Genomic DNA, 26,401 nt, shown 5'->3' with positions numbered 1-26,401 from the left:
GGGGGAGGTAGGGAGAGGGGGGGGGGGTGGGGGGGGGGGGGGGGGGGAAAGGGGAAGGTGGGGCGGGTAGGGTAGACAGAGGTTGGGGTGGGGGTGCAAAGAGGGAGGTGGAAGATGGGAAGGAGGGATGGTGCATCTTTCATGCACACTCATATCTGCTATGTTAAAGATATTATTTGGAATGACTCGGAGAAGATTGCTGCCCAGGAAACTGTGAATCTTGTGTATTGGGTGTAGAAATGATTTGCAAGGATGGTCCCAGAAATGAGATACTTCGGTTGTGAGGATAAATTGAAGAAGTTGGACCTGTTCTCTCTGGAAAGAAGGGGGACTAAGAAGAGACTTGAATTTTTCAGAATCATGAACAGGCGATGGGAACAGCCTTTTGCCTGTTCGTTAAAGAAAAATAAATGTGATGTGCAAAAGATGCAAGGGAGGTGTGAAGTACTTGTTAGGTTTTGGAATGCATTGCCTGGAAATGTGTGAAGGCAGGTTCAATTGAAGTATTCAAGAGGGCATTGATGATTGTTTGAATGGAAAAGGTGGGAGATTGTCACTAGGAAATAAAAGGGGTGTGGACATGATTGACCAAATGGCCATTTTCTGCACTGTAACAATTTTGTCAAGTTGCATGGACCTTGCAAACCCAGGAGTCACAGTCTAAGCATACTGGTAGGGCACCTAAGATTGAGATGAGAAGTTTCTTCGCACAGTGTGTGCTGATCCTGTGGAATTCTGTCACAGAAAAGGGGCTAAAGGAAATGGGGAGAAAGTGGGAATAGTACAGAGTTGGATGAGCATGTATGGTAATACTGGTCAGGCGGAGGGAATATTGTTAATTTCTATCCTGGAGTGACAGTGATGGATTTTGGAAACTCCTTTGACAAGCAATTAGACTGGGAGAAATTACAAACAGCAAACTCAAACCAAGAGGCACACAAAAACAGAAATTTCTGTAGAAACTCAGCAGGTATGGCAGCATCTGTGGAGAGAAAACATCCTGCTGTACCTGCTGAGTTTCTTCCAGAAATTTCTGTTTTTGCTTGTTTTAGATCTCCTCCATCCACAGCTCTTGTTTTATCAAACCAAGAGAAATATTTAGCACTTCTGATTTTTCTATCCTGGACTGACTGAAGGAGATTTTTTTTTTATGCTACACTTACAGGATGTTACAAAAGGATTTGCAAACAGGAATCTTGAATCAAGCATCACGCGACCAAATCAACTAATCATCAGCACTGCAGTATTGGAAGCTTTTTGCTCTAAATGTCCGGTTCCAGGTAATTACCACTCACTGCATAAAATTTCTTCTTTGAATCTCCTCCAATAATCTGTCCCATAATCCTTTTACCATCAGCTAATGGGAAAACTTCTTTCTACCTTATTTAACACTTTTAGCAGCACTTCTATCAAATCTCCCCTCAATATCCTTTGCTGCAAGGAGAAAATCCTTTTCTCCAACCTTCTGATTCCCCAGTGCCTGCACAGCATTTACAAAGCACAGTTCAGACGTGTGATGAGGTACTCTCCATTTAACTGAATGGGTGCAGGTCTCAACATAGGGTTTTAGAAAACTGATACCATCCAGGGTCGAGCAGTTTGTTTGAATTTTTCTTTTCATCTGGCATCCACTGATGCACAGTGGCAGTAGGGTGTACCATCCACAAGATGCACTGCAGTAACTTGCCCCAGCTCCAAACCTATGACTTCTACTACTGAGAACAACAAAGGCGTGAGAGAATCATCATCTGCAGGTTTCCCTCCAAGTCACGCACAGTCTTGACTCTTACCTGTATCACAGCCATTCCTTCACTGTCACAGCCAAAATCCTGGAATTCACTGCTTGCACAATGGATGTACCTACCAACCAAAGAATGCAGCAGTTTGAGAAGGAAATTATGGATGAGCATTAAATGTTCGTTCAGCCAGTGATGGCTCCATACTATGAACGAAAAATGAAAATCTCCTCAACCTTGCAACTAAAGTTCCTCATCCCTTGAACTAGTCCAGTAAATCTCCTCTGCATCCTCCCTCAGATCCTCCCATCTTTCATAATGCATGTTGATCACTGGTGTGCAAAGACACAGGTGCCCCGTGTTCCCTTGTGTGTTGTTATGCTCTTAGGGGATTCCTTCAACTGAAATTTTTCTGACTGGCCTTAGATGGAAGATGAGTGATTATTTTTGTCAAAAATTCAGAGCAGCCATAGTCAGCTGGAGAACAACCTTCTGCACCATAATGTTTATCTGATTGTCTCCCGTCACTCATAGGATGTGGGTGTCGTATAGGCACACAGTACGGAAACAGAACCTTTGGCCCAACTTGTCTATGCCGACCAGGTATCCTAAACTGATCTAGTCGGCCCACGTCCCTTAAAACCTTTCCTATCCACGTACCTGTCCAAATGTTGTAATTGCATCCACCTCTTCCACTTCCTCTGGCAGCTTGTTCCATACATGGACCACCCTTGGTGAGAAAAGGTTGTCCCTCTGTTCCTTTTTCAAACTTTTTCCGCCTCTCACCTTATACTTATAGACTGTCCTCCGCTGGGGAAAAGACCTTGGCTATTCACCTTATGTATGCCCGACATGATTTTATAAACTTCTGTAGGTCGCCCCTCAGCCTCTTACGCTCCAAGGAAAAAAAGTCGCAGTCTATCCAGCCTCTCCTTATATTTCAAATCTTCCACTCTTGGTAATATCCCTATAAATCTTTTTTGCACCCTTTCCAGTTTAATAACATCCTTTCTATGTCAGGGTGACCAGAATTGTACGCAGTATTCAAAACGTGGCCTTAACAATGTCTTGTATTACTGTAACATGATGTCCTAACTCACGTACTGAATGCTCTGGCAGATGACGTCAAGTGTGCCAAACACCACCACCACCACCACCACCACCCCATCTGTGATGCCACTTTGAAGGAACTATATACCTGCACTCCTATGTCTCTGACAACATTTCCCAGGGCCCTACCATTAACTGTGTAAGTCCTGCTTACAGCTTTTAAACTGCTTAAAACTAATGGAATTACGGTCACTGGTCCAAAAGTACTTTGCTTACGCTGGAGTCACTTGGGTGCATTATTTCCCAAGAGGATGTCACGTTTTGCCCCTTCTCTATTAGGGCCATCTATATGTTTCTGCCTGGCCTAGCATTTATTACCCATCCATAGTTGCCCTTGGTGGTTGGGAGCTGCCTTCTTGAACTGCTGCAGTGTGTGTGCACTGTAAGTAGACCTACAATGCCATTCAGGAGGCTTTTCCCAGGTTTTGACTCCGTAATGCTGAAGGAACATTGGTATTTTTCCAAGTTGGGACGGTGAGCGTCTTGGAGGTAAATTTTTGGGTGTTTATGTTCCCATGTGTCTGCTGCCTTTGACTTTCGAGATGGAAGTGGTTGTGAATTTGGAAAATGGTGTGCTTGAAGGCTCCAACCTAGGGTCTATCAGGACCCAAGGATGCATTTGAGAGGTGCTGTCTCAGAAGTCTTGGTGAATTTTTGCAGTGTTTCTTGCAGATGATACACACTGTCGCTCCTGAGCAGTGGCAATGGAGTTTGTGGATGTGATGCCAATTAAGCATGCTGCCTTGTTCTGCATAATGTCAAGCTTTTTGAGGGTTGTTGGAGCTGCACTCTTCCAGGCAAGTGGGGAGTATTCCATTACACCTCTGGCTTGTGCCTTGCAGATGTGGACAGACTTTAGGGAGTCGGTGAGGTTTTCACTGCAGGATTTCTAACGTCTGACCTGCTCCTCTACCCACTTCTAGGGCTTATCCATCTCTGGTCAATGGTAACCCCCAGCAAGTTGAGAGTGAGAATTCAATGCTAACATTGAATATCAAGGGATGATGTTTAAATTCTGTACTGTTGAGACAATCTTGCTGTTATAAGTGTTTCCATGGTTCGGCTGCTGATGTGGCTCCTTTACTGTTGATCTAATACATGGCCATCCATTGCATTGTTTCATTTCTGCCCTCCTTGATCATCTATCTGCCATTGTCTTAACTTTCCCTGTCAATAATAGTTTTAGTCAGGCCCGTATTTAGCTATTTGCCCAACTGTGCCCAAAAGACTTTCCAATGCCAGCCAACCACTGAACGTCATTGTTGAGTAACTAGCTTTATCTTCCCACAGAATCTTTCACAGTCAGGATTTGTTTTTCTGCACTAGACCCTGTTCCTCTTTCACTTCTAAGCCCATATTAGCCACATTCTTCATTTTTTTTTATTCCGAATAATTCTGCACATCATGAAATTGTTTCACAGATGACAGTTGCATGTTGGCTCAGTGGTTAGTACTGCTGCCTCACAGACTCGGGGGCCCAGGTTCAATTCCACCCTTGCATGACTGTCGGTGTGGAGTTTGCGCGTTCTACCCAAGCCTGCTTGGTTTCCTCCCACAGTCCAAAGATGTATAGGTTAAGTGGATTGGCCAAGATAATTGCCCGTAGTGTCCAGGGATGTGCAGGCTAGGTGGATTAGCCATGGGCAATGCAGGGTTAAAAGGCTAGTGTAGGAAGGTTGGTGCGGATCTGATAGACCAAATGCGGTTCTGATTCTATGAAATTCAAAAGATACCTGCAGAAATTGCCAATCCACAGTGGTCTGTGGAAGAGGTAACATTTATGACTTTCTTGAACTGTTGGGCCTGTATGAAGATATTGCCATTGTGCTGTTAGATAGAGTTACAAGTTCATCACCCAGCGATGATGAAGCAACGACCTGTCTGAGTTGTTAACAACAACAATTTGTTCTTTAATCGCAGCATCCATAGAATAGAATATTCCAAGGTGTTTCACAGAAATATTATAGAGCAACGTTTGACACAGTGCCATAAATGGAGATATTGGGGCCAGGCAAAAAGGTGAGACAAAGACAGGGGTTTCAAAGAGGTTAAGAGGCAGAGTGTTTTAGGGAGATAGCAAGAACTGCAGATGCTGGAGTCAGAGTCGATATGGTGTGGAGCTGGAGGAACTGCTGTGTTCCTCCAGTTCCACACTGTATCAAAACAAATTCCAGAGCTGTTGGCCTCAGCAACCAAAGATATAGCCACCAACGTTGGAGCAGTTAAAATCTGTAATATTCAGGAGGACAGAAAAAGAGAAACAAAGATATGGGTGTTGAGGAGATTAGAGATGGGTAGGAGTTTGAAAATTAGGGATGAGAATTTAAATATTTCACTGATTCTTAAGATGGAGCCTTTGTGGGTCAGTGAGCACAGGGTGATTGGTGTGAGTCAGTATGTGGACAGTAGAGCTCTGGATGGCCTTGAGGTTACAGGAAGGTTTAATGTGGGAGGCTGGCTGGGAGTCTGTTGGATAGTTAATCTTGAGGTAACAAAAGAAGGAATGAGAGCTTCAGCAGCAATCAGCTGAGACTAGGTCAGATGAGGGCGTTGTTACTGAGGTGGAAATAGGCAGTCTTGATGAAATTTGGGATGTGGGTGGAAGCTCATCGAGGGGTGAAATATTTCAACATGGTTGTGAACAGTCTAGTTCAACATCAGACAGTTGCTGGTGGGGGTGAGAGAGAGAGAGTGTCAGTGGTGATGGAGTGGAGTTCATAGCGGGACTGAAGGCATTGGCTACGGTCTTCTCAAATTTAAATTGATGGAATTCTGCTCATCCATTTTTGGATTTTAGACGAGTCAGGATGGACTTTGACTGGGAGGTGATGGAATTTACATATACCTAGTCCTTTTGAGGTACTGGAGGTTGAGGGCTTGGGAGAATCAATCAATCTTGTAGTTGGATAGTAGATAATATAAAATCTGCCTCTCACACTTGCTCACTTCCCAGTCATCTTTTGTCAGTGCTCTCCAAGCGACTGATTCCCTTCCCCGGAAGACAGTTAGTGAACTGGTTGGCCTTTTGTGACAATCCGGGAGCTTTTGTGATCACTGTTTCCCAGTGCTGACCTTGCAAGTTACCATTTTCGTTCAGCTTCAGTTTCACAACTTGCCTTTGTTTTTCTAGATTGTCTCATGCTCCCTGTTTTTCTTCTGTTCTAAATCAATTTCACAGGGCATTAGAAGGATAGAATTAGCAATCGGGAAGCTAAAAGCAAGCGTCACGTCAGGATCTGCTGAAGTTGCCCAATTTACCGTAACCTGGACCTCAATGGATACTGAACATGGAGGGCAAAAGTACTGTTGACAGTGAGGAGAAACTGTTCATGTGTTCTGTATGTGATCAAGGCTTCAGCCGATCATCTGACCTGTTTGAACATAAATGCAGTTACAGTAGGGAGAAACAATGTAGGGATTGTGAGATTGGATTTAGATCCCAGTCTGAGCTGGAAAGACATCGACGTAGTCATGTTGGGGAGGGACTGCTAATCTGTTCCAAGTGTGGAAAGGGATTCACTTCCTCTTCCACCTTGCAGACACATCAATGTGCTCACACTGACGAGGGACCATTTAAATGTCCAGACTGTAGCAAATGCTTCGCAAGTTCTTGGGACCTGATTTTCCACCAAAGTGTTCACGCTGATGAGAGACCGTTTGGGTGTTCTCATTGTGGGGCTGGCTTCAAGTCGTCATCTGACCTCACTGCACACGAGTTAGTTCACACTGGGGAGAGGCCATTCAGCTGCTCAGAGTGTGGGAAGGGATTCACGCGAACGTCTCATCTACTGAGACACCAGCGAGTTCACACTGGCCAGAAACCATTCACCTGCTCCCAGTGTGGGAAGGGATTTGCCCAGTCGTCCCACCTGCTGAGACACCAGCGGGTTCACACCGGGGAAAGACCGTTCACCTGCTCTGATTGTGGGAAGAGATTCGCTCAGTCATCCACCCTGCTCGCACACCAAAGACTTCACACTGGGGAGAGGCCGTTCGTCTGCTCATTGTGTGGGAAGGGATTCGCTCAGTCATCCAAGCTGTTGATACACCAGCGGCTTCATACTGATGAGAGACCATTTCAGTGCCCAGATTGTGGAAAGTGCTACAAAAGTTCTGGGGAACTGATGTCCCACCAGCTTGTTCACACTGACGAGAGACCATTCAGGTGTTCTCATTGTGGCACTGGGTTCAAACGATCATCTGACCTCACAGTACATCAGCGAGTTCACACTGGGGAGAGGCCATTCACCTGCTCAGACTGCGGGAAGGATTTCACTTCCTCATCCACCCTGGTGATACACCAGCGTATTCACACTGGGGAGAGACCATTCATGTGTTCTGAGTGCGGGAGGGGATTCACTGAGTTAGCCAGCCTGGTGAAACATCGGAGTACTCACACTGGTGAGAAGCCGTTCATCTGCACTGAGTGTGGGAAGGGATTCAGTCGGTCATCTACTCTGGTGATTCACCGGCGGGTTCACACTGGGGAAAGGCCTTACACATGCTCAGAGTGTGGTATGACATTCACTCAGTTATGCAGTCTGTTGAGACACCAGCGGGTTCACACTGGGGAGAGGCCATTCACCTGCTCAGATTGTGGGAAGGGATTCACTCGATCATCTGCCCTGCTGAAACATCAGAAAAGTCATAAGTGAACTGTAGTCATTGGATTTTGCTGTTAATCACATCCAGGCCTGTGTCACGTTCACTTGGGTACATTTCCATTGATGTTAGTAAACCCCAGTGCATTTAAAGGGGTTAATATCATGGATAAAGGTTGAATAAAGTAACTTAGTTTTAAATTCACACTATGTTGTCTTTTTTAATATCTTTGATTAACGTTGGATCCCTAGTGAAGAGTTTTCCCTTCTCCTTGCCTCCTCCATCCAAATTTTCAACAAGTGTAATGATGTCATATAGCTGCTTTGTCACTAAGCAATCCGATCACTTTCTTCCCTCTCTTCTGCTCGCCCACTGGGGAAAAACTGTCTCTTTAAAGTTTGCTCCATTTGTGAGACTGCCTGTCATATTTTTCTCTGTTTTCTCCCCATCTCACTTTGTGGCCTCTGAGCAGTTCTGCTGATTACTCAACTTACCCCAGCTTCCAAAACCAGGCACTGGATGTCCTTTCTCACTATAGTTTGTGATTCCCTCAGATAATTGCTGCTGTCGTTCCTGAGTTAATCCATTTCAGTAACAAACGTTGATATGCTTGCTGTAGCCACACATCTCCTGCCTAGATCCACAAACCCAATGGCCCAGTTTCCTGCGGGAGTTTGTCTCGAATCACGTTCTCTTTGAGGCAGACTCTCCAGCGATGAGCGAGCTTTGGGATCAGCCAAATACTTCGTTCACGCCCATGTGACAATAAAAGCTAATTCTAATTCATTCCTTGGAGGACCAACCTCACCAGCTCGGTCTTCCAGGCCCGCCCCCCCTCTTACGTATTGGTTCGGAGCTGCCGTCAATCAAGCGGGCCCTATTGTGAATTGGAGTATGCGCAGTGTGACCTGAAGACCCGTTTCGTAAAGCGCATGCGTAGTCACCATCTTCCTCCAGGCCATCGGTGTTCCGTCCGTTGTGTCTCAGATCCTCAAACGGTGAGAATCAGGCGGATCGGAGGGAGCAATGAACCGAGCAGTGGATGCGTGAAGAGGCTTTGCACAGACTTTGTATTCAGCGTCAAAGGCCAAATGAGATCCTCCCGGTCCCCGTTGGCAACAAAATGGACGATCGGCCCCGGCTTCCTGCCAGTCACAGACGCCCGGGGACGGCCGCCATCTTTATTAGGGTCATTGAGCCACGGGTGTCCGCCATCTTTGTAGGGTGAGGGGCAATGTTTGGTATGACTGAGAGGAGTTTGTTTAGAATGCAGACAAAGCCCTTAGCCTTTCACAACCAGTGTCTTATTGATGAGGCAGAGCAGTGGCACAGAAGGAAAGAAAACAAATCCTGCTCTCTGTAACCCACTACCTCTCGGACACCTGGCACAAGTGTCCAAAGATCTGCATCTCTGTTTAGCCTCATGAAGGATCCAATGCATCAGCTCACGACCCTGAGCTCATGTCATCCTCGAAGTGGGGGATGGTGACCACGATGAGGGACAATGTGCAGTCTTCCTGGGCTGACGTTGATATGTTTTCTAAACGTCTTTTACAGATATTAGAAGAAGATTTACAGTCAAGAAACTGAAACCAGACATCTCATTAAAATTTGACAGTGCCCTTCGATTCATCAGTATGTGAAATGTTATTGGCATCTGAATGTAAGCATTGAGATCCAGGTCATTACTGCTTACTACATAATATTTTTGCCTCAAATCCTACCTACGGGTTTTTTTCTGAAATCTTAAGTCTGTTTGTTCCCTGTGATTCTTTTATGATGGCCTGATGAGAAGATCATTTCCCGATAGAGGTTTTCTAAACCCAACATAAACTGGACACCTCACTGAAATCTCCCGTAAACCACAATCTCTCTAACCACATTTTGCAACTAAAATTCCTTATTCCTCAAACCATTCTGGTAGATCTCCTCTGCCCTATCACTCTCAGGCACGCTCACATCCTTCACAATGTGTGTTGATCTCTGGTTTGTATAGACCCAGATGCTGTGTGTTCCTTTGTGGGATGTCATCCCGCCGTGACAATTGCATGGTGATATCACCCACTGTTGCCCCCACCCCCTCAAATGATAATTTTCTCTGACTCCAGTGCTCCTGATATCTTTTGACATGCTGGCTTTTGCAGGAGTTTTTGAAATGGAAAACAATCAAATTGTTTTTGAGTTTCAATGACAATTTCCATCTTTTTGTGCTGTGTTTTGTTATGTCAGAGAGTTTGAGTCTCTGGGACTGGTGTAGCTCTTTTACTGTGGATCTGAGTCCATGTCAATCCATTGCTCTGTCTCACCAATCACCTCTGTCAATGTCTAACTTCCTCTGGCTCTAATAATCAGTGTATTTTTGGCCATGTTTAGTATTCTGCTGTTCCTTCTGCTGAATATGTAAAAATTAAGTTCCTACCATTGCCTATCCCCTGATTATGTGTGACAGATTTACCAGCTTTATTTTCCCACATTGTCTTTCACAGTCAGGACTTGTTGTTTGTGGATTATTGTCCAATTTGCTTCTGCTTCTGAGCTTATACTGACCATCAAATTCTGCACAATTTTTGTTCCCTGTAATTCATTCTTCACAGCCTAAAATGTGAACTCCTTTGCTCTTTCCACAGAAGCTCCCTGAACTGCTGAATCCTTCCAGTATTTGGTTGTATAATTTCAGATTTCTACCAGCTGCAGTATTTTTGCTATTAGCTTATGATAGGTGTTGGTCTTAGAACCAAGGTATTCAACACAGATGGAGCAAATAAGAGCTCTTTTGTAGTAGAGGGGTGAAGTTGCTGGATTTTTGAGGACTTTGCAATCCAGTCAGAGCCAGCAGTTTCCAAAGTGAAATTGTCAAATGAGATCAATTCTGAGACGGGGAATCAGGTTGGTAAGCATACGTTGCTCTTAGAATGTAACAGGGTTTTGTTACCAGAAGAGTTTCTACATAGATGTTTTTAATTTATCTCATAAGGATATGTTATTCTTGTGATTTTAGCATGTCTTGCAATTTTGAGCTTTTCTGTTACCTCTAAGAGGTTCACTGCTCTGAGATTGTTGTGGTTGTTTTATTATGGATCAGAATCCATGTCCATCCGTTGTTCTGTTTCACCTCTGCCCTCTTTGATTACCTCTCTGCCATTGTCTAACTTCCTGTGTCAATAATAATGGTTTTAGCCAGGTATGGTATTTAGCTTTTACTTTGCCAAACCATGTCTAAAAGAGGTTCCACTGCTGACCATCCCTGACTACATGCGATTGACTTACCAGCTTTATCTTCCCACGGAATCTTTCACAGTAAAAAATTGTTTATCCTACCCTGTAATCTAATTCTCTTCCACTTCTAACCTTATATTAACCATCAAATTTTGCACTATTTTAATTCTGATAATTCATTTTGCACATCTTGAAACATCAACACTGTTTCCCTCTCCACAGATATGAGCCAATATTGCCAATCCCCAGTTGCTTGTGATGAAGATAATGTTTGGCCTTCTTGAACCGCTGCAGTCCATATGATGAAGGTGCTCCCACAGCAAGGTAAGGAGTTACAGGTTATCCACCCATCAATGATGGAGCAGCATATATATTTTTGTATTTGCAACCTGCATTCTTTTAAAAAATAAGGCATTTTGTGGAAATGTAATAAAACAACATTTCAGAATCATACACGTAAGGAGATATTTGGGAAGGAGACTTAACGGTTATTGAAAGAGGTCAATTGTAAGGATTACCTCAGAGGAGAACATGAGGTGGAGAGGTTCCGGAAGATATTCCAGAACCTCAGGTTTACGAAACTGAGAGAAGAGCAGCAAATGTGGAGCAATTAAAATCAGGACTACCCAGAACGCCAGATCTATCTTGGAGAGTTGTGATGCCTGACGACAATATGGAAGTAAGGAGAGGCCATCAAGGGATTTGGATATCAGAATGAGGATGTCTAATTTTTGGAACTTCTTAGCCAAGAGGATTTGTAGGCCAGTGAGCAGACATGAATGAACAACACTTGGTGGAAGTAAGCACACAGGTAACAAAGTTTTAGATGACTTCAAGATTCCAAGAGAATTTGAATGTGGGAGGGTGGCCAGGAGTGTATTGAGATAGTTAAATCTAGAGGTAACAAATGAATGGATGAGAGTTTCAGCAGCAGGTGAGCTGAGACTAGGGTGGAGTTGGGTGATGTTATTGAGGTGAAAATAAGTGGTCTTGGTGATGACAGGAATGTGTGGTTGGAAGCTCATCTTGGGGTGATATATTTCACCTTGATTGTGAACAGTTTGGACAGTTGGCAGAGATTGGGATTGAGTTGGTGGTGATGGAGTGGAGGTAAGAGCAAGGAATCAAAGCCATGGCTTCAGTTTTCCCAGTACTTAGATGAACATTCGGAAACCAGTTGGGTTTTTATGATGACCAACAGTTTTTGTAGTCACTTTTTCCCAGTACAAGCCCCTCAAATCACCATCTCCACTCAGGTCAATTTCACCAAGTGCCTTTGTGTTTTTGTGGGCTTTCTCACTCCCGTTTTTTTTCTGAATCAACTGTATTAAATAGGTTGTTTGAAAGGGAAGATTTTCAGTCGGGGAAACGAAACCATCATGATGTCGGGATCCAATATCATTCGGACTCTGAACATGGAAAGAAAAAGCACCATTCACAGTTTGGAGAAACCATATACGTGTCCTGTGTGCGAGCGACGTTTCAGCCGATCTTGTGACCTATCGAGACACAGACGGTGTCACACCGGGGAGAAACGGTGGGAATGTGGAGACTGTGGAAAGGGATTCCGATCCCCATCTGAATTGGAAAGGCATCGGCGCATTCACACTGGGGAGAGACCATTCACCTGCTGTGAGTGTGGGAAAGGTTTCAACAATTCGTCTAACCTACTGAATCACCAGCGAGTTCACACTGATGAGAGACCTTTTAAATGTCCTGACTGTGGAAAGTGCTACAAAAGTCCAGGGGACCTGATGTCCCATCAACTTGTTCACACTGAGGAGAGACCATTCAGGTGCTCTCACTGTGGGACTAGGTTCAAGCGTTCATCTGAATTTAGTGTCCACCAGCGCACTCACACTGGGGAAAGACCATTCACTTGTACTGAGTGTGGGAAGGGATTCACTCGGTCATCCCACCTACTAACACACCGACAAGTTCACAGTGACGAGAGAGCATTCAGATGCCAGGAATGCAAAAAGTGCTACAAAAGTTCTCGGGAACTGATGTCCCACCAACGTGTTCACACAGACGAGAGACCTTTCAAGTGCTCCCACTGTGGATTTGCATTTAGACAATCATCTCAACTCTCTGTACACCAGCGAGTTCACACTGGGGAGAGACCATTCACTTGCTCTGAGTGTGGGAAGGGATTCACTCAATCGTCCCACCTACTGAGACACAAGCGAATTCACAAGTAATTACAGTGATTGGATTTTGCTGTTAATTACATCCAGGACTGAACCTTGTTCATTGGGGTCTGTTTCTGTTGATGTCAATCATTTCAAACACTGTTATAGGTGTTAATATTCTGGATAAAAGTCAAATCCATCAATTTTTTGTTAAACACACCATGCAGAGTCATTTTAATATCTTTAAAACAAGTTAGTTACTTTAGAAGGGCATTCCCTCTCCCCTGTCTTCTCCTTCCTTACCTGAGGAGCTCATGGAGCTTCTTTGTCACTGAGACTGAAACTGTCTAATCAGCTGCCTCTGCTGTATCCCTCCCTTCCAACAAATTCTAGATTCTCTGTCTTTCTCTCCTTAAACCCCAGTCCCGTATGATTGTTGTATCCACATTTAATTTGATGATTCATTGCTGACATCAAATTTCATGAGAAACTCAATTTTGTTGTATGTTGCCGTGGGAAAATATAGGAAATAGGATGTAATATAGTAAGAAGGTGCCAAGATCAAGTGTCTGGAAGTTTAACTCCAGGAGTTGCTTCAGGTACAATTTTGATCCCATTACCTGAGAAGGGATGTAGTTGAATTGGAGGCAGTTCAGAGGAGGTCGACTGATTCACTAAATTGATTCCAGACAGGAGGGGTTTGTCTTGTGAAGTGAGAACAAGTAGTTTAAGCCTGTACTCTCGTGGCTTAGAATAATGAGAGGAGATCAATTTGACATATATAAGATGCTCAAGCGGATTGACAAAGTCGACATAGACAGGATGTTTCCTCTGTCTGACTATCTAGAATGAGAGCTCATAGTTTTAAGGTAGGGGGTAGCAGATTTAAAACAGAGATGAGGTGAAATTACTTCTCTCAATGGGTCTAGAATCTGTGGAATTCACTCCCCCAGAGTGCAGTGGATGCTGGACATTGAATAAATTCAAGGAGGTGATAGACAGGTTTTTAATTAGTAATGGGTTGAAAGATTATGGAGAGCAGGCAGGAAAGTGGAGTTGAATCCAAGGTGAGATCAGCCAGAATCATATTAAATGGAGGAGCCGGCTTGAGGCAGCAAACTGTCTACTCATGCTGCAAGTTCTTATGTTGTCCGGTTTTCTCAAGTCTACTGCAGCTGTAAGATTTTTTAAAATGAAACTGTTTGTGAAAGCTCATACACCGATACCAGCAACAGCCTTGTGATAAGAGGAAAACAGGACAAGTATAAAATACACAGGACATCACGTGATTAATTGAACTGAACATTTCTCACATGAACTGTGTCTGGGCACAGGGAGGGGCTCATAAAAGAATCTCTGAAGAAAGTGCTGTGCCCCAGAGAGAAACCAGAAACTATGATTTCTTCTCTTTCAAAATCCCAAAACATATTCTCATTGCTATGCTAAAACTGGGGAGAACATGGGCTATTAATGGACCTACGGTGTGTTTCCACAAATTGCCTGTTTTGTGGATAGTTTTTAAGGATGCCTTAAAGGAGTAGTTATTTTAATGAATCTGTTTTAACGTGTTATGACACCTCTCAGGGGAAAGTGTTTTTTTCTGGCCACAAACACTGCACCACAAGTCTTTTCAAGTTTCACTGATACCAGGATTTAATTGTCTTTCTCATTATTAACTGTACCCTGAGTTTGGAATAAATGCAACAATTAATCATTTCATTGTGTCTTTGAGCAGCCTACTATCAATTTAAAGATTTAATGAACTGTACTACAAAGTATTATCAATTGTAAATTATTAAATGCTTTTGTGACTCCTGACACAAATCTTAAAATCAAAGTTTTGATCACTGAGTTTTTGAATATAATTGACCAGTGAGCATCATTTAGATGGAGAAAAACTGCCCAAATCTGTGACACAAAGGGAATTGTGGATACTTGTACACAAAATGCAAAGCTAGCGCATGGGTGCAGCAAGTAATCAGCAAACCTAATCGAATATTGGCCCTTATTTCAATGGTGTTGGAGTATAATGGTACGGACATCTTACTGCTGCTGTACAAGGTACTGGTGAGACCATATCTGGAGTACTGTGGGCAATTTTGATCCCCTTATTTAAGGAAAGATATCATTTCATGGAGGTAGTTCAGAGAAGGTTCACCGCGATCATTCCTGAGTATGGAAAGATTGTCTTGTGAGCAAAAGCTAAACAGGTTGGGACTCTACTTGCTGGAATTTAGAAGAATGAGAGGTGATCTCATTAAAACATACAGGATTCTTAAGGGGCTTGACAGGGCGAATGCTGAGAGGATGTTTCCCCTCATGGGAGAGTACAAGACCTGAGGGCATAATCATGAAATAAAGACTGCCAATTTAAGACTGAAATGAGATGGAGTTTCTTCTTTCAGATGGTTGAGAGTCTTTGGAACTCCTTGTCACAGAAAGTTGTGCAGGCAAATGCCTTGTAAATATTTAACACTCAGATGGATAGATTCTTGATCAGTAGGGGAATCAAGGGTTATAGGGAAAACTCAGACAGTGAATATGAGGAATGTTGGGGCAGGCTTGAGGAGCCAAATGGCCTTCTCATGTTCCTATTTATTATTGACTTTTCTTATGGTCTTATATGAGGAAAATACTTCACATTAATTCTTTAAATTTGATTCAGGAAACCCTCTGCACATGTACCACAGGAGATTATGAGATTAGTTCTCATTCATGGTCTGTGGATTTTTATTTTGCACTTTAACATCATCAACCTTCCCAAACCCATTCTAACCTTTCTGCCTGTACATTTATTGAAACCAGTGACATTTCCTTTCTGCTCAATTATTGCTTTAAGTCAGCGTTTGAATTTTTTTGTGCATTGTTTCAATGTGTCCCCACATTCCAGTAACAAATGTTGAGATGCTTGCACCAGCCCTGTAGGGTTTTCTGTGTTTAAAGCCACAAATAGAAAGATCCAGGTTTCTCCTCAGATTTAACTGAAAATGGTGTTACCAATGATGCACAGCTTCAGCCAATGAGAAAGATCTGGGCTCAGCCCTGGACTCCTGTTGATCAGAGTACAAGCTGCTCCTGCTCCATCCTTCTCTTCGTATTCATCTGGAGCTGCCGTTATTCACAGAGGCCCTCAGGGAGCAGGAGCATGCACTGTGTGGAAGCTGTAGCAGAACTGAGGCGATTATATCAACTTCCCCATCTGAAATTATAAATTGTAACAAAAGAGAAATATTGCAGATGATCAGGACCTAAAATAAAACAAAGTGCTGGAGAAATTCAGCAAGTCTGGCAGCATCCATGGAGAGAGAATCGGAGTTAATGCTTCCAATTCACTTCCTTGGAGGGTGTAGTCTCAGAAGAAAGGGATGCCATTTTAAGACTGAGATAAGGAATTTCTTCTCTCAGAGGATTGGAGTTCCTTGCCACAGAAAGCTATGTTTAAGGCTGAAATAGATTCTTGATCAGTAGGGAAAATCTAGGGGAATTTTTTTTATTTATTAACAGGATGAGGGCGGCGCTGGCTAGACAGCATTTATTGCCCATCCCTAATTGCCCAGAGGGCAGTTCAGTGACTGGAGTCACATGTAGGCCAGACCAGGTAAGGGTAGTAGTTTCCTTCCCTAAAGGACATTAGTGAACCAGATGGGTTCTTACAACAATCAACAGTGCGTTCATGATTATCATTCGATGCTTAATTCCAGATTTTTTTTTAATTGAATTCAAATTCCACCTTCTTCCATGGTGGGATTCGAACCACGTCCCCAGAACATTATCTGGGTCTCTGGATTAACAGTCCAGCGATAATACCACTAGGCCATCGCCTCCCCTGTAAATGGTAGGAAAGTGGACGTGAGGAATGTTGGATCAGCCATGATCCGATTGAATGATGAAATGAATCGATGGGCTGAACGGCCAATTCCTATTCCTTTTCCTTTTTTACAGTACTTACAACGGTAATAGAATTAGAAGCTAAAGGTGTAATCCAATGGTGCCGCTTGTACCCAGCAGGCCCTGCGGCGGTGAAAGTCCACTATCCACAACAGGAGAGCTGGACACATGCGCAGTATAGCACTATCGCACGGGTGTCGTCTGAGACGGCGGTGGGGGAAGATACAGCCGCAGTGCTCCCGGTGAGAGGCAACGGACGATCGGGAAAGAGGGGGGGATGCTGCAGTAATACCGCTAGTTCTGAATTAATATCTCCAGGAGCCTTGTCCTACAACTCCGGGGCTCTTCCCGGTAACATGAGGGGGAGACGTGTTGAGCAGCCATGTTCCTTAGGTTGGAGTTTGCGCGTGCGCATTGAAGTCCTATGCCCAGGGTGCATGTGACCGGAAGCGGAAATGATTGACCTATTGCTTGAGTTGACAGTTAGGCGGACAGAGTCTGCAGAAATGGAGCCAACCTGTGTAAGAGGGAAGGAGAGGGTATCGGACAGGGATTTGCTGCGTTGGGGAGCTAACAGAGGACAAATTGTATAGTGCAAAGCAGGATTCTCTGTTCTCAATCTTGTAAACTTGCTTTCACAGGGAATTAAAAGGAGGGCCACACATGGAAAAAAATTGACCAAACACTGCACCCAGATCTGACTGAATCTCTCAATTCATTGGGACCTGACTATCATTCACCTTTGATTATTTGCATGCTATCTGAGGGGAAAAGATTCCAAACGTCAGTGTGACTGGAAAAGTACCGAGACATGCGAGCTAGAGTGGCCCAATGAATTGACTGCAGGAAGAGCTTCGTTCCAGTTCCACAATCTGAAAATACAGCAGGGAGAAACCTTTGCATGAAGCTTCAATGGATCATCCAACCTGCAATGACACATTCCACCCATGGAAAAATCGTGCAAATGCAAGGACTGTGGGAAAGGATTCAGATTCCCGTCTATGCTGGAAAGTCACCGGCGTAGACACACTGGGGAAAGGCCATTCACCTGCAGTGACTGTAGGAAGGGATTTTCTCATTTATCCACCTTGCAAAAACACCAGAGAACTCACACTGGGGAGAAACCATTTGCCTGCCACCAGTGCGGAAAGAATTTTGCTCAGGTATCCACCTTGCGTACACACCAGAGAACTCACACTGGGGAGAAACCATTCACCTGTCCTGAGTGTGAGAAGGGATTTGCTTATTTATCCACATTACATGCACACCAGAGAACTCACACTGGGGAGAAACCATTTGCCTGCCACCAATGTGGGAAGAATTTTGCTCAGCTATCCACCTTGCTTACAGACCAGAGAACTCACACTGGGGAGAAACCATTCACTTGTCCTGAGTGTGAGAAGGGATTTACTTATTTATCCATATTACATGCACACCAGAGAACTCACACTGGGAAGAAACCATTCACCTGCTCTGAGTGTGAGGAGAGTTTCAGTCATTTATCCAGCTTACAGAAACACCAGAGCACTCGCACAAAGGAGAAACCATTCACCTGCCCCGGGTGTGATAAGAGATTCACCCAGTTCTATAGCTTACGGAGACACCAGAGAACTCACACAAGGGAGAAAATGTTCACTTGTCCCAAGTGTGGGAAAGGATTCACTCAGTCATCTTCCCTGCTGATGCACAAAAGAGTTCACACTGGGGAGAGACCTTTCCAATGCCCAGACTGTGGGAAGTGTTATAAAAGTTCTGGGGAACTGATGTCCCATCAACTTGTTCACACTGATGAAAGACCGTTCAGGTGCTCTCACTGCGGGACTGGGTTCAAGCGCTCATCTCACCTCACTGCACACCAGCGAATTCACAGAGTGGAGACACCGTTTACCTGCTCCAAATGTGGGAAAGATTCTATCAGTCATCCAAACTACTGAGGCACCAGCGAGTTCACAAGTGACTGTAGGAGTTAGACTTTGCTGTTTATTGCTTTTATGAATCACATCAGTACTGAACCTGTGAATAATCCTGAGGTGGGTAAGAAGTAGTGTCTCGGCTGCTCTCTTCCATGGCTCAGAGCTCCCAGATATGGAACAGAAGCTCCTTTACAACTGGGTTTAGAGATTGGAAGAGAAATAGGGAATGCAGGAAACAAGCTATAAAAAATGAGAGATTGGGTTCACACTGGAGCTGTTCCTTAAGTGAAAGTAAAATGGCAGGTATAAGTTCCAACTCTGAAAATGACTGTTGTGAGATTCTTGATTCTCTCAATGTAAGGCCAGAACAAAATCAACTTGCGTTTATCATAATATTTCACAAAGTAAAGTCTACATGGGATTTTCATGGATGGTCAAAAGCTTGTTTATGAAGGTCGAGTTTAAGAATTATCTTAGAAGGAGAAGAGATATAGGGAAAGGAAGGGAATTCCAGAGCTTGGGACCTTGGAAGCACGGTCACCATTGTGGAAGGATTTGAGTGAGGAACAGTAAAGGCTCAGAATTAGAGAGGGACTGGAAGGCCATAAGGCTGGGCAAGATCCCAAATGCTGTCATTAAGGACGTGACTTCTTCCACAGAACTTCAAAGCTATATGGAACAGGTGCATGCAGGTTGTTACCATGGCCATGCGGGACATGTCTGCTGCCTTAAACAGCAGATGACATTTACTGTCTCCATGGATTTACAGCACGCCACTGATCTCTATCAAGCTGATGTGCAGTGAGCTGGGAGCAATGGTGTAACGCTGCTCCAGGAGAGGGATGATGAAGAAAGGAGACATAGAAATGGGAACTCCACTCAAAGCACTCCCATTTCTCACCCTGTAAACACCTCTCCCCGACCAATCCCTGAGGCAGTAGACAATACACACTGCCTTCATCTCCTCGCGCACTGCCCTCTGCCTCACGAGCTCAGTTTGTGCCCCACACAGGTACAGTTGAAATAGGCTTTTCAGGGACTCTGAAACCCAGACAAAGAAATTAAAAACATCTGAGCAACCCAAAACCTTACAGGATGCACCAGGTTGAAGTGACAGGAACACTCTATGCTAGAAAATGTAACTCACCAAGAATTGTGCACATGGGGGTTTGGCAAACTATTAAGTCTTTTTAAAAAGATGTTGACACACAATATGTATGGATTGGAACTGCTAACAGCTCTTGTCCATTCTCACTTCCTGAGACTTGCTCACTTTTTCTCTGGTTTCATGCTGTATGATTATTATTTATAATTTAATCAACTTATTTGGACATGTTGCAGCACACCTCTGGGGCAGGTGGGACTTGACAGAGGTAAAGGTAATCAAACCATAGGACTGCTCTCTCTATTAGAGAGAGAGATGACTGGTGGTGGATTAACCTGAGGGTCCTTCATGGTATCCTCAGCCAGGATGGGAAATGAACCCATGCTGTTGGCATCCCTCTGCATGCTAAACCAGCTGTCCAGCCAACTGAGCTAACTGACAGAATGTCACATGATTGAAGTGAGCATTGCTAATATGAACTTTGCATGGGAACAGGGAGGGAGGCATTGGATGATAACCAGAATAAAAGAGACCCTCTCGAGAAAACGCCATGCAGAGTCAGAATCTCTGATTTCTTTTCTTTTGAAATCTCAAAACATACTCTGATTGGAACACTAAAACCTGAGCGATTTTAATGTTGTTACAATTATTCCTCATGATTACACAGGAGGACTCAACTGGACCTCACATTTATAGTATTAATAAACAAAGATCTTACAAAATATTTACTCGGAAATTGTTTCTCTCTGATTCCAATTAATTATGACCCAGAGTTTACAGTTGGGCCTCGAGTGTGTATTATCAGGTCCACATACATGGAACATGATTACCGAATGCGTTTCATCTCTGATTTTAATTACCCCACCGTTGGTGGTTGGGCCTTCAGTTGCCTGGAATTTCCTCCCTAACCCCCTCCAACTTTCTACTTCAATTTTCTCTTTTCACATACTGCTTATCCTCCATCTTTTTGGCTTAAGAGTTTGGTCATCTGACGTACAATGTCATAATGATTCTGGCAAACTTTTGGGCCTTCATTAGTTGCTGTTGTAGTTCATGAGATGTGATCACCGACTGAGTGAGAGTGAGTCTGTATAAATAACTCAGATAGAGACAGCTTGTATTATTGTTCATGAGATCATGAATGAGTGAATCTATATAAATGTAGCTCAGAGATAGCTTGTTAGAACAGAACCTTGGAGAAGGAAGCTCTGAACTAACCACTGGATTTAGGAGAATTGAAATTCAAAGTCACTAATGATTAAAGGTGACTTGACTTTGTGAACTGCATTTGTTTGATGGAGCTAATGTGAAGGAGTGGGATTGACCCACAGCTGGATTCACCACTTTAAGGAAAGGAAGAGATAGAATCTGGATAGATAAACTTAATCAGCAGGAGACCGGGTACTGAATCTGGGACAATGAGCAGAGTGGGAGAATGAAAGGAGAAAAGAAATTCAGCTAAACTGGAATTGTTCTGAATTTCTATTCTGTTCTGACAGTGATGTCTTTTGTAAACGCTTTACATGGAGGATTAGAGGAGAAGATTAGCAGGCAGGATTGGGTGGAGAAATATTTATTTTGTTATGAAATATTTAAATCATCAGTGACTGGAAACTCAGCAAGACTCTGAAATCTGAACTGGAATTTCCTCTGATGGTCAGAATGACATCATGCTGCAGAGTCTCATTCTATTTCAGACAGTAGATACACCCACAGTACTGTTAGAGAGAGAATTCCAGGATTTTAATGCAGTGACAGTGAAGGAATGGCAATATCTTTCTAAGTCAGAATGGTGAGTGGCTTGGAGGGGAACTTGCAAATGATGGTATTCCCATGTATCTGCCATCCTTGTCCTTCTAGATAGTAGTGGTCTTGGGTTTGAAAGGCGTTGTCTAAGGAGCAGTGAATGAAATTCTGTATTGCATCGTGTAGGTAGTACACTGCTGCTGCTAAGCATTGGTGGTGGAGTGATGGAATTAGTGTGGTGCCAGTCATGCAAGCTACTTTGCCCTGAATGTGTCAAGCTGCACGCAGAGTGTCATTGAGCATGGAAACAGACCAACCAATCCATTGCTGACTATAATCCCAAACTAAACTAGTCCCACCTGCCTGCATTTGGCCCATATCCCTCCAAACATTTCTCATTCATGTACTTATCCAAATGTCTTTTAAACATTCTTCTTCCTCTGGAAGTTCATTCCACACACAAAACACTCTGCAAAAACAATTACCCCTCAACCTCCTATGCTCCAGTGAAAAAAGTCCCAGCTTATCCAGCCTCTCTTTATAATTCAAACCCTCCATTCCCAGCAACGTCTTGGCAAAACTCTTCTGAACCCTCTCCAGTTTAATAATATCCTTCCTATAACACAGAGACCAGAAGTGGGCACAGTATTCCAGAAGTGGCCTCACCCATGTCCTGTACAACCTCAACATAACGTCCATCCACTCATTCAGGCAAATATGGAATATTCCTTTATACTCCTGACTTGTGCCTTCAGGACGTTGGACAGGCTTTGGAGAGTCAAGAGGTGAATTACCAAAGGGAGGAATAGAGTTGGGAGTGTGGGGATTAAAACAACGGCTTCAGTCTACAAATATTTAATCAGAAGATAATCCACTGCTGGATATCAGAGAAGCAATCTGATCAGTGGACAGCAGTAGAGGGGTCAAGGAGATGTGGTGGTGGTGAGTTGGAGCAGTCAGAGTCCATGTGACAACAGACACTGTTTTCAGATGATGCTGTCATAGGGACATGTTAGTTAGAATTAAGGGGTGGCCAAGACTGTATCCTTTGAGGACACCAGAGGGAACAGCGGAAGGGTGAGGGGAAGACATTGTTAGTGAATCTTTGGCTCTCATTAGACAGAGAAGAATGGAACCAGGAGAGAGCAGCCCCACCCAGCTGGACAATAGTGGAGAGGCATTGGAGCAGAACGATATGGTTGTCTCTGTCCAAGGCTGCAGGCAGGGCCGGACGGATGAGTAGTTGTAGTTTACCTCAATCAAACTGCATGTCATTTGCAGCTTGTCACGAACTGTTTCAGTACTGTGGCAGGGCTGGAAACCCGATTTCAGACGTGGAGTTCTGGGAAAGATGGACTGGGATTTGGGAATTGATGAAATGTCCCACAACGCTGGAGCGGAAAAGGAGGTTGGAGGTGGGGCAGTAGTTTGCAAGGTCACGCCAATCGGATTTCCTAGATGAATCTGGTCCCATTTGCCAGCATTTCGCCCATATCCCTTTAAACCCTTCTGAAGGGGGCCAAGGCACTTTTAGGGCTTGGGGTTAGGACATAGTCAGGGCTTCGGGTTAGGACATAGTCAGGGCTTCGAGAGGGGAGAACTTGTTATTCTCTGCTGAGGATTGCAAAACCAAATACAGTGTTTAACAGTGTTAAACAGCCTTGCACGATTTGTGGGCTGCAACACCAGACAGAAGCTGTTGCAAAGGCAAAGTTGTACAACATATGTCTCTGTGTGGCCTTGTTCTAATCTCTGAGTGATGATAAGAAGCTGCAGGACTTTGGGCTGGAGTTGTATGGCTGAAGTTTTTGTTACTGTAATACTAGTATGTCGAATGCAAGTATTAGCATTGAAAAAGTTAATACAAATAGTGTAAACACTGCATAACCGAAATAGCATGAATGTAGTAAATAGCACGAATGTAGCAAAATAGTCAGTAAGGGATATATGTATGAATCTATATATATATATTTTTCAACAAAAGGGAAACGGGAAAAAATGGGAGAAGGGACCCAAGTGCCTGGATAGTAATATGATACCTTCTCCTTCTGAAAAACGGGAAGTGTACCTGATTGGCTGTATTTTCCCACAGTATGAACAATGGACTGTGCAAGAGATCAGGGATCGTCTGACTAGATTAGAGAACGCCTGGCCGTCCTGTGAGATTGTGTCTTGTTCTCTCCCTGCTGTAATCAATTGCCGCTTGAATAAAAGCTACAGACTTGGCTAAGTGCTCTCTCACTTTATTTGTGCGACTACCTGAAGTCCTTCTCCTACACTTTCCTATCCATGTACCCATCCAGATGCCTTTTAAATGTTGTAATTGTACCAGCCTCTACCACTTCCTCTGGCAGCTCATTCCATACACACACCACCCACTGTGTGAACAAGTTGCCCCTTAGGTCCCTTTTAAATCTTTCCCCTCTCACCTTAAACCTATGGCCTCCAGTTTTGGACTCTGCTACCCTGGGAGATAGAGCTTGGCTATTCAATCTATCTATGCCCTTCACCATTTTATACACCTCTATAAAGGTCACCCCAACGTAGCCCCAGCCTATACAGCCTCTCCCAATAGCCCAAACCCTCCAACCCTGGCAACATCCTTGTAAATCTTTTCTGAATCCTTTCAAGTTTCAAATCATCCTTCCTATAGCAGTTTGTTTATTGAGAAGGTTTGAAGAAGAGTAGGACAATACTTAAAGAGAGACAAGTGTTCACAATATCAGCAGATAAGGGAGAAGTCGGGCAATCAAAAATTTAAGTAACGGTAGGGTTGATGAAGCAGGAGGTGAGTCTCTCAGACAGAATTGGCTCAGAAGGGAGAAGGGAGAGAAACTAAAGACAATTGCGGGTTTGTGGCTTAGGCAAGGGGCATCTTCAGAGACAGTTTGGCCTAGTGGGATCAGATGGAAACAGGTGATCAGATTGTCACAAAGATTGAGACAGAGAAGCTCCACGAGCTGTTCACACGTTCATTGGAGGTGAGGATGAGGGAACAGGGGACTGTTCCTCAGAGGAAAAAAAACTAGCTTGTGCTAGAGGTATTAAGACTCAAAACACTTTTTGGTTAACAGAAAGCTGATTTATTTGACTTTTATCCAGAATGTTCACAACCATAAGTACGGTGGAGGTTATTAAGATCAACATAAACACCCCATTAACACAGTTCAATCCTGAATGTGACTAATAGGAAAATCCAATCACTGTAGTTACTTGTGAACTGATTGGTGTCTCAGCAGGTTGGATGACTGAGTGAATCACTTTGTTCAGAGCAGATGATTGGTTGCTTCCCCAGCGTGAATTCGCTGGTGTTCATTGAGGTCAGATGATCGCTTGAACCCAGTTCCACAGTGAGAGCACCTGAATGGTCTCTCGTCAGTGTGAATGCGTTGATGGGACATTAGTTCCCCAGAACTTTTAAAGCATTTCCCACAGTCTGGGCATTGAAAAGGTCTGCTGTCGGTATGAACACGTTGATGGGTCATCAGTTCCCCAGAACTTTTAAAGCACTTGCTGCACTCGGGACACTCAAAAGGTCTCTTGTCAGTGTGAACTCGCTGGTGTATCAGCAAGTGGGATGACTGAGCGAATCCTTTCCCACACTCGGAGCAAGTAAATGGCCTCTCCCCAGTGTGAACTCGCTGGTGTACGATAAGGTCAGATGATCGTCTGAACCCAGTCCCACAGTGAGAGCACTTGAACGGTCTTTCATCAGTGTGAACACGTTGATGGGACATCAGATCCCCAGGACTTTTAAAACACTTCCCACAGTCCGGACAGTTAAAAGGTTTCTCATCAGTGTGAACCCGCTGGTGTTTCAGCAGGTCAGATGATTGAGTGAATCCCTTCCCACACTCAGAGCAGCTGAATGGTCTCTCCCCAGTGTGAATTCGCTGGTGTACAGTGCGTTGAGACGAGTGCTTGAACCCTGTCCCACAGTGAGAACACTTAAACGGTCTCTCATCCGTGTGAACACGTTGATGGGACATCAGTTCTCCGGAGCTTTTATAACATTTATCGCAATCGGGGCATTTAAAAGGTGTCTCTCCAGTGTGAACTCGCTGGTGTGTCAACAGGTGGGATGATGTAGTGAATCCCTTCCCACACTCAGAGCAGCTGAATGGTCTCTCCCCCGTGTGAACTCGCTGGTGTATCAGCAGACTGTGTAAGTGAGCCAATCGTTTCCCACATTGCGAGCAGGTGAACAGCTTCTCCCCAGTGTGAGTGCGCCAATGAATTTCCAGCTCAGATGGGTAATTGAATCCCTTCCCACAGTCTGTACATTTCCATGGCTTCTCCCCGTTGTGACTGCGCTGATGCCTTTTCAGCTGTGATGGGTAATCGAATCCTTTCCCACAGTTCCCACACTTCCACAATTTTACCCCAGTCTGACCACATTTGTGTCTTGACAGGTCAGATGATCGCCTGAAGCCTCGCCCACAAACAGAACACATGTACGGTTTCTCCCCATTGAGAATGGTACTTTTTCCTTCCATGTCCAAAACCCGGTGATATTCGGGTTACAATGTGTTGGGTAAATCCATCAGATCCACTGTGATGTTTGGTCTCAGTTTCCCAGATGCAAAATGACTCGTTTAAATACCCTGCAACATTAATTTAAAAAAACAGAATAAAAAAAAAGGAGTGAAGGAGATTATATGAAAATTCAACGGTAGGTTGTGAAATTGAAGTGATGAATGTGGTTGTCTGTGGGACTGTCACCATGAAACTGTTGGATTGTCCTAAAACCACAACTGGTTAACTGACGAAAAGGAATCTGCTACTCGACCTGGGTGTACACAAAATCCTGGTCTCATTGGATAAGGGACAGAGAAGGAAAGAGAAAAACAAGTGGGAGACACGGGTGGTGAAGCAGAGGGATTGTATATATTTATAACTCAACCAATATTTCAACAGAATCTTCCAAATCTTCAACTTTCCCACCGAGAAGGA

At 44.0% G+C, this 26,401-nt stretch overlaps 3 protein-coding genes and 1 long non-coding RNA gene across 7 annotated transcripts in view; 2 read left to right on the top strand and 2 right to left on the bottom strand.

The window, feature by feature from the left end:
- Window positions 1–7,652, top strand: part of LOC109915889 (gastrula zinc finger protein XlCGF57.1-like) — an 8,188-nt gene extending 536 nt beyond the window's left edge. For 2 of the 4 annotated variants that reach the window (XM_048619228.1, XM_048619226.1), the window contains exons 2-3: window positions 1,166–1,280; window positions 6,025–7,652. In XM_048619228.1, the coding sequence (XP_048475185.1) occupies window positions 6,134–7,501 (1,368 nt within the window). In that variant the 5' untranslated portion in view covers window positions 1,166–1,280; window positions 6,025–6,133 and the 3' untranslated portion in view covers window positions 7,502–7,652. Of the gene's footprint in view, window positions 1–122; window positions 673–1,165; window positions 1,281–2,855; window positions 2,986–6,024 lie in introns of those variants that run through there. The other 2 variants (XM_048619227.1, XM_048619225.1) reach the window with 2 other exon arrangements.
- The window catches only part of LOC109915891 (zinc finger protein 585A-like), a 43,106-nt gene extending 17,059 nt beyond the window's left edge, over window positions 1–26,047 (bottom strand). Inside the window, exons 1-2 of the mRNA XM_048619382.1 lie at window positions 24,722–26,047; window positions 1,791–1,860 (exon numbers count right to left, since the gene is read on the bottom strand). Of these exons, the coding sequence (XP_048475339.1) occupies window positions 1,791–1,860; window positions 24,722–25,944 (1,293 nt within the window). The 5' untranslated portion in view covers window positions 25,945–26,047. The remainder of the gene's footprint in view (window positions 1–1,790; window positions 1,861–24,721) is intronic.
- LOC109915887 (gastrula zinc finger protein XlCGF26.1-like) lies at window positions 8,356–19,988 on the top strand. Its single transcript, XM_048619313.1, has 5 exons — window positions 8,356–8,446; window positions 9,006–9,111; window positions 10,887–10,988; window positions 12,000–12,861; window positions 17,709–19,988. Exons 3-5 carry the CDS (start codon window positions 10,964–10,966, stop codon window positions 18,616–18,618), a joined length of 1,797 nt encoding a protein of 598 aa, XP_048475270.1. The 5' UTR covers window positions 8,356–8,446; window positions 9,006–9,111; window positions 10,887–10,963; the 3' UTR covers window positions 18,619–19,988.
- On the bottom strand, window positions 13,789–17,084 carry LOC125487558. The gene is made up of 2 exons (XR_007265954.1): window positions 16,746–17,084; window positions 13,789–15,995 (listed from the first exon to the last, which is right to left on the bottom strand). It is a non-coding gene; the product is annotated as an uncharacterized LOC125487558 (long non-coding RNA).
- Window positions 26,048–26,401: the final 354 nt, after the last annotated feature.

The sequence above is a fragment of the Rhincodon typus genome, chromosome 42 (genome assembly GCF_021869965.1).
Source record: "Rhincodon typus isolate 14 chromosome 42, sRhiTyp1.1, whole genome shotgun sequence".
In the NCBI taxonomy this organism is placed as follows: domain Eukaryota; kingdom Metazoa; phylum Chordata; class Chondrichthyes; order Orectolobiformes; family Rhincodontidae; genus Rhincodon; species Rhincodon typus.
Note: the sequence above shows the minus strand (reverse complement) of the source record. Positions and strands in the feature narration are given on the sequence as shown.

Coding starts and splice junctions, on each gene's coding strand:
- LOC109915887 (XM_048619313.1), top strand. CDS start 10,964: ATGATGAAGGTGCTCCCACAGCAAG. Junction 10,989..11,999: donor GAAGGTGCTCCCACAGCAAG/GTAAGGAGTTAC, acceptor TGTATTAAATAG/GTTGTTTGAAAGGGAAGATT. Junction 12,862..17,708: donor AGACACAAGCGAATTCACAA/GTAATTACAGTG, acceptor TCACCGGCGTAG/ACACACTGGGGAAAGGCCAT.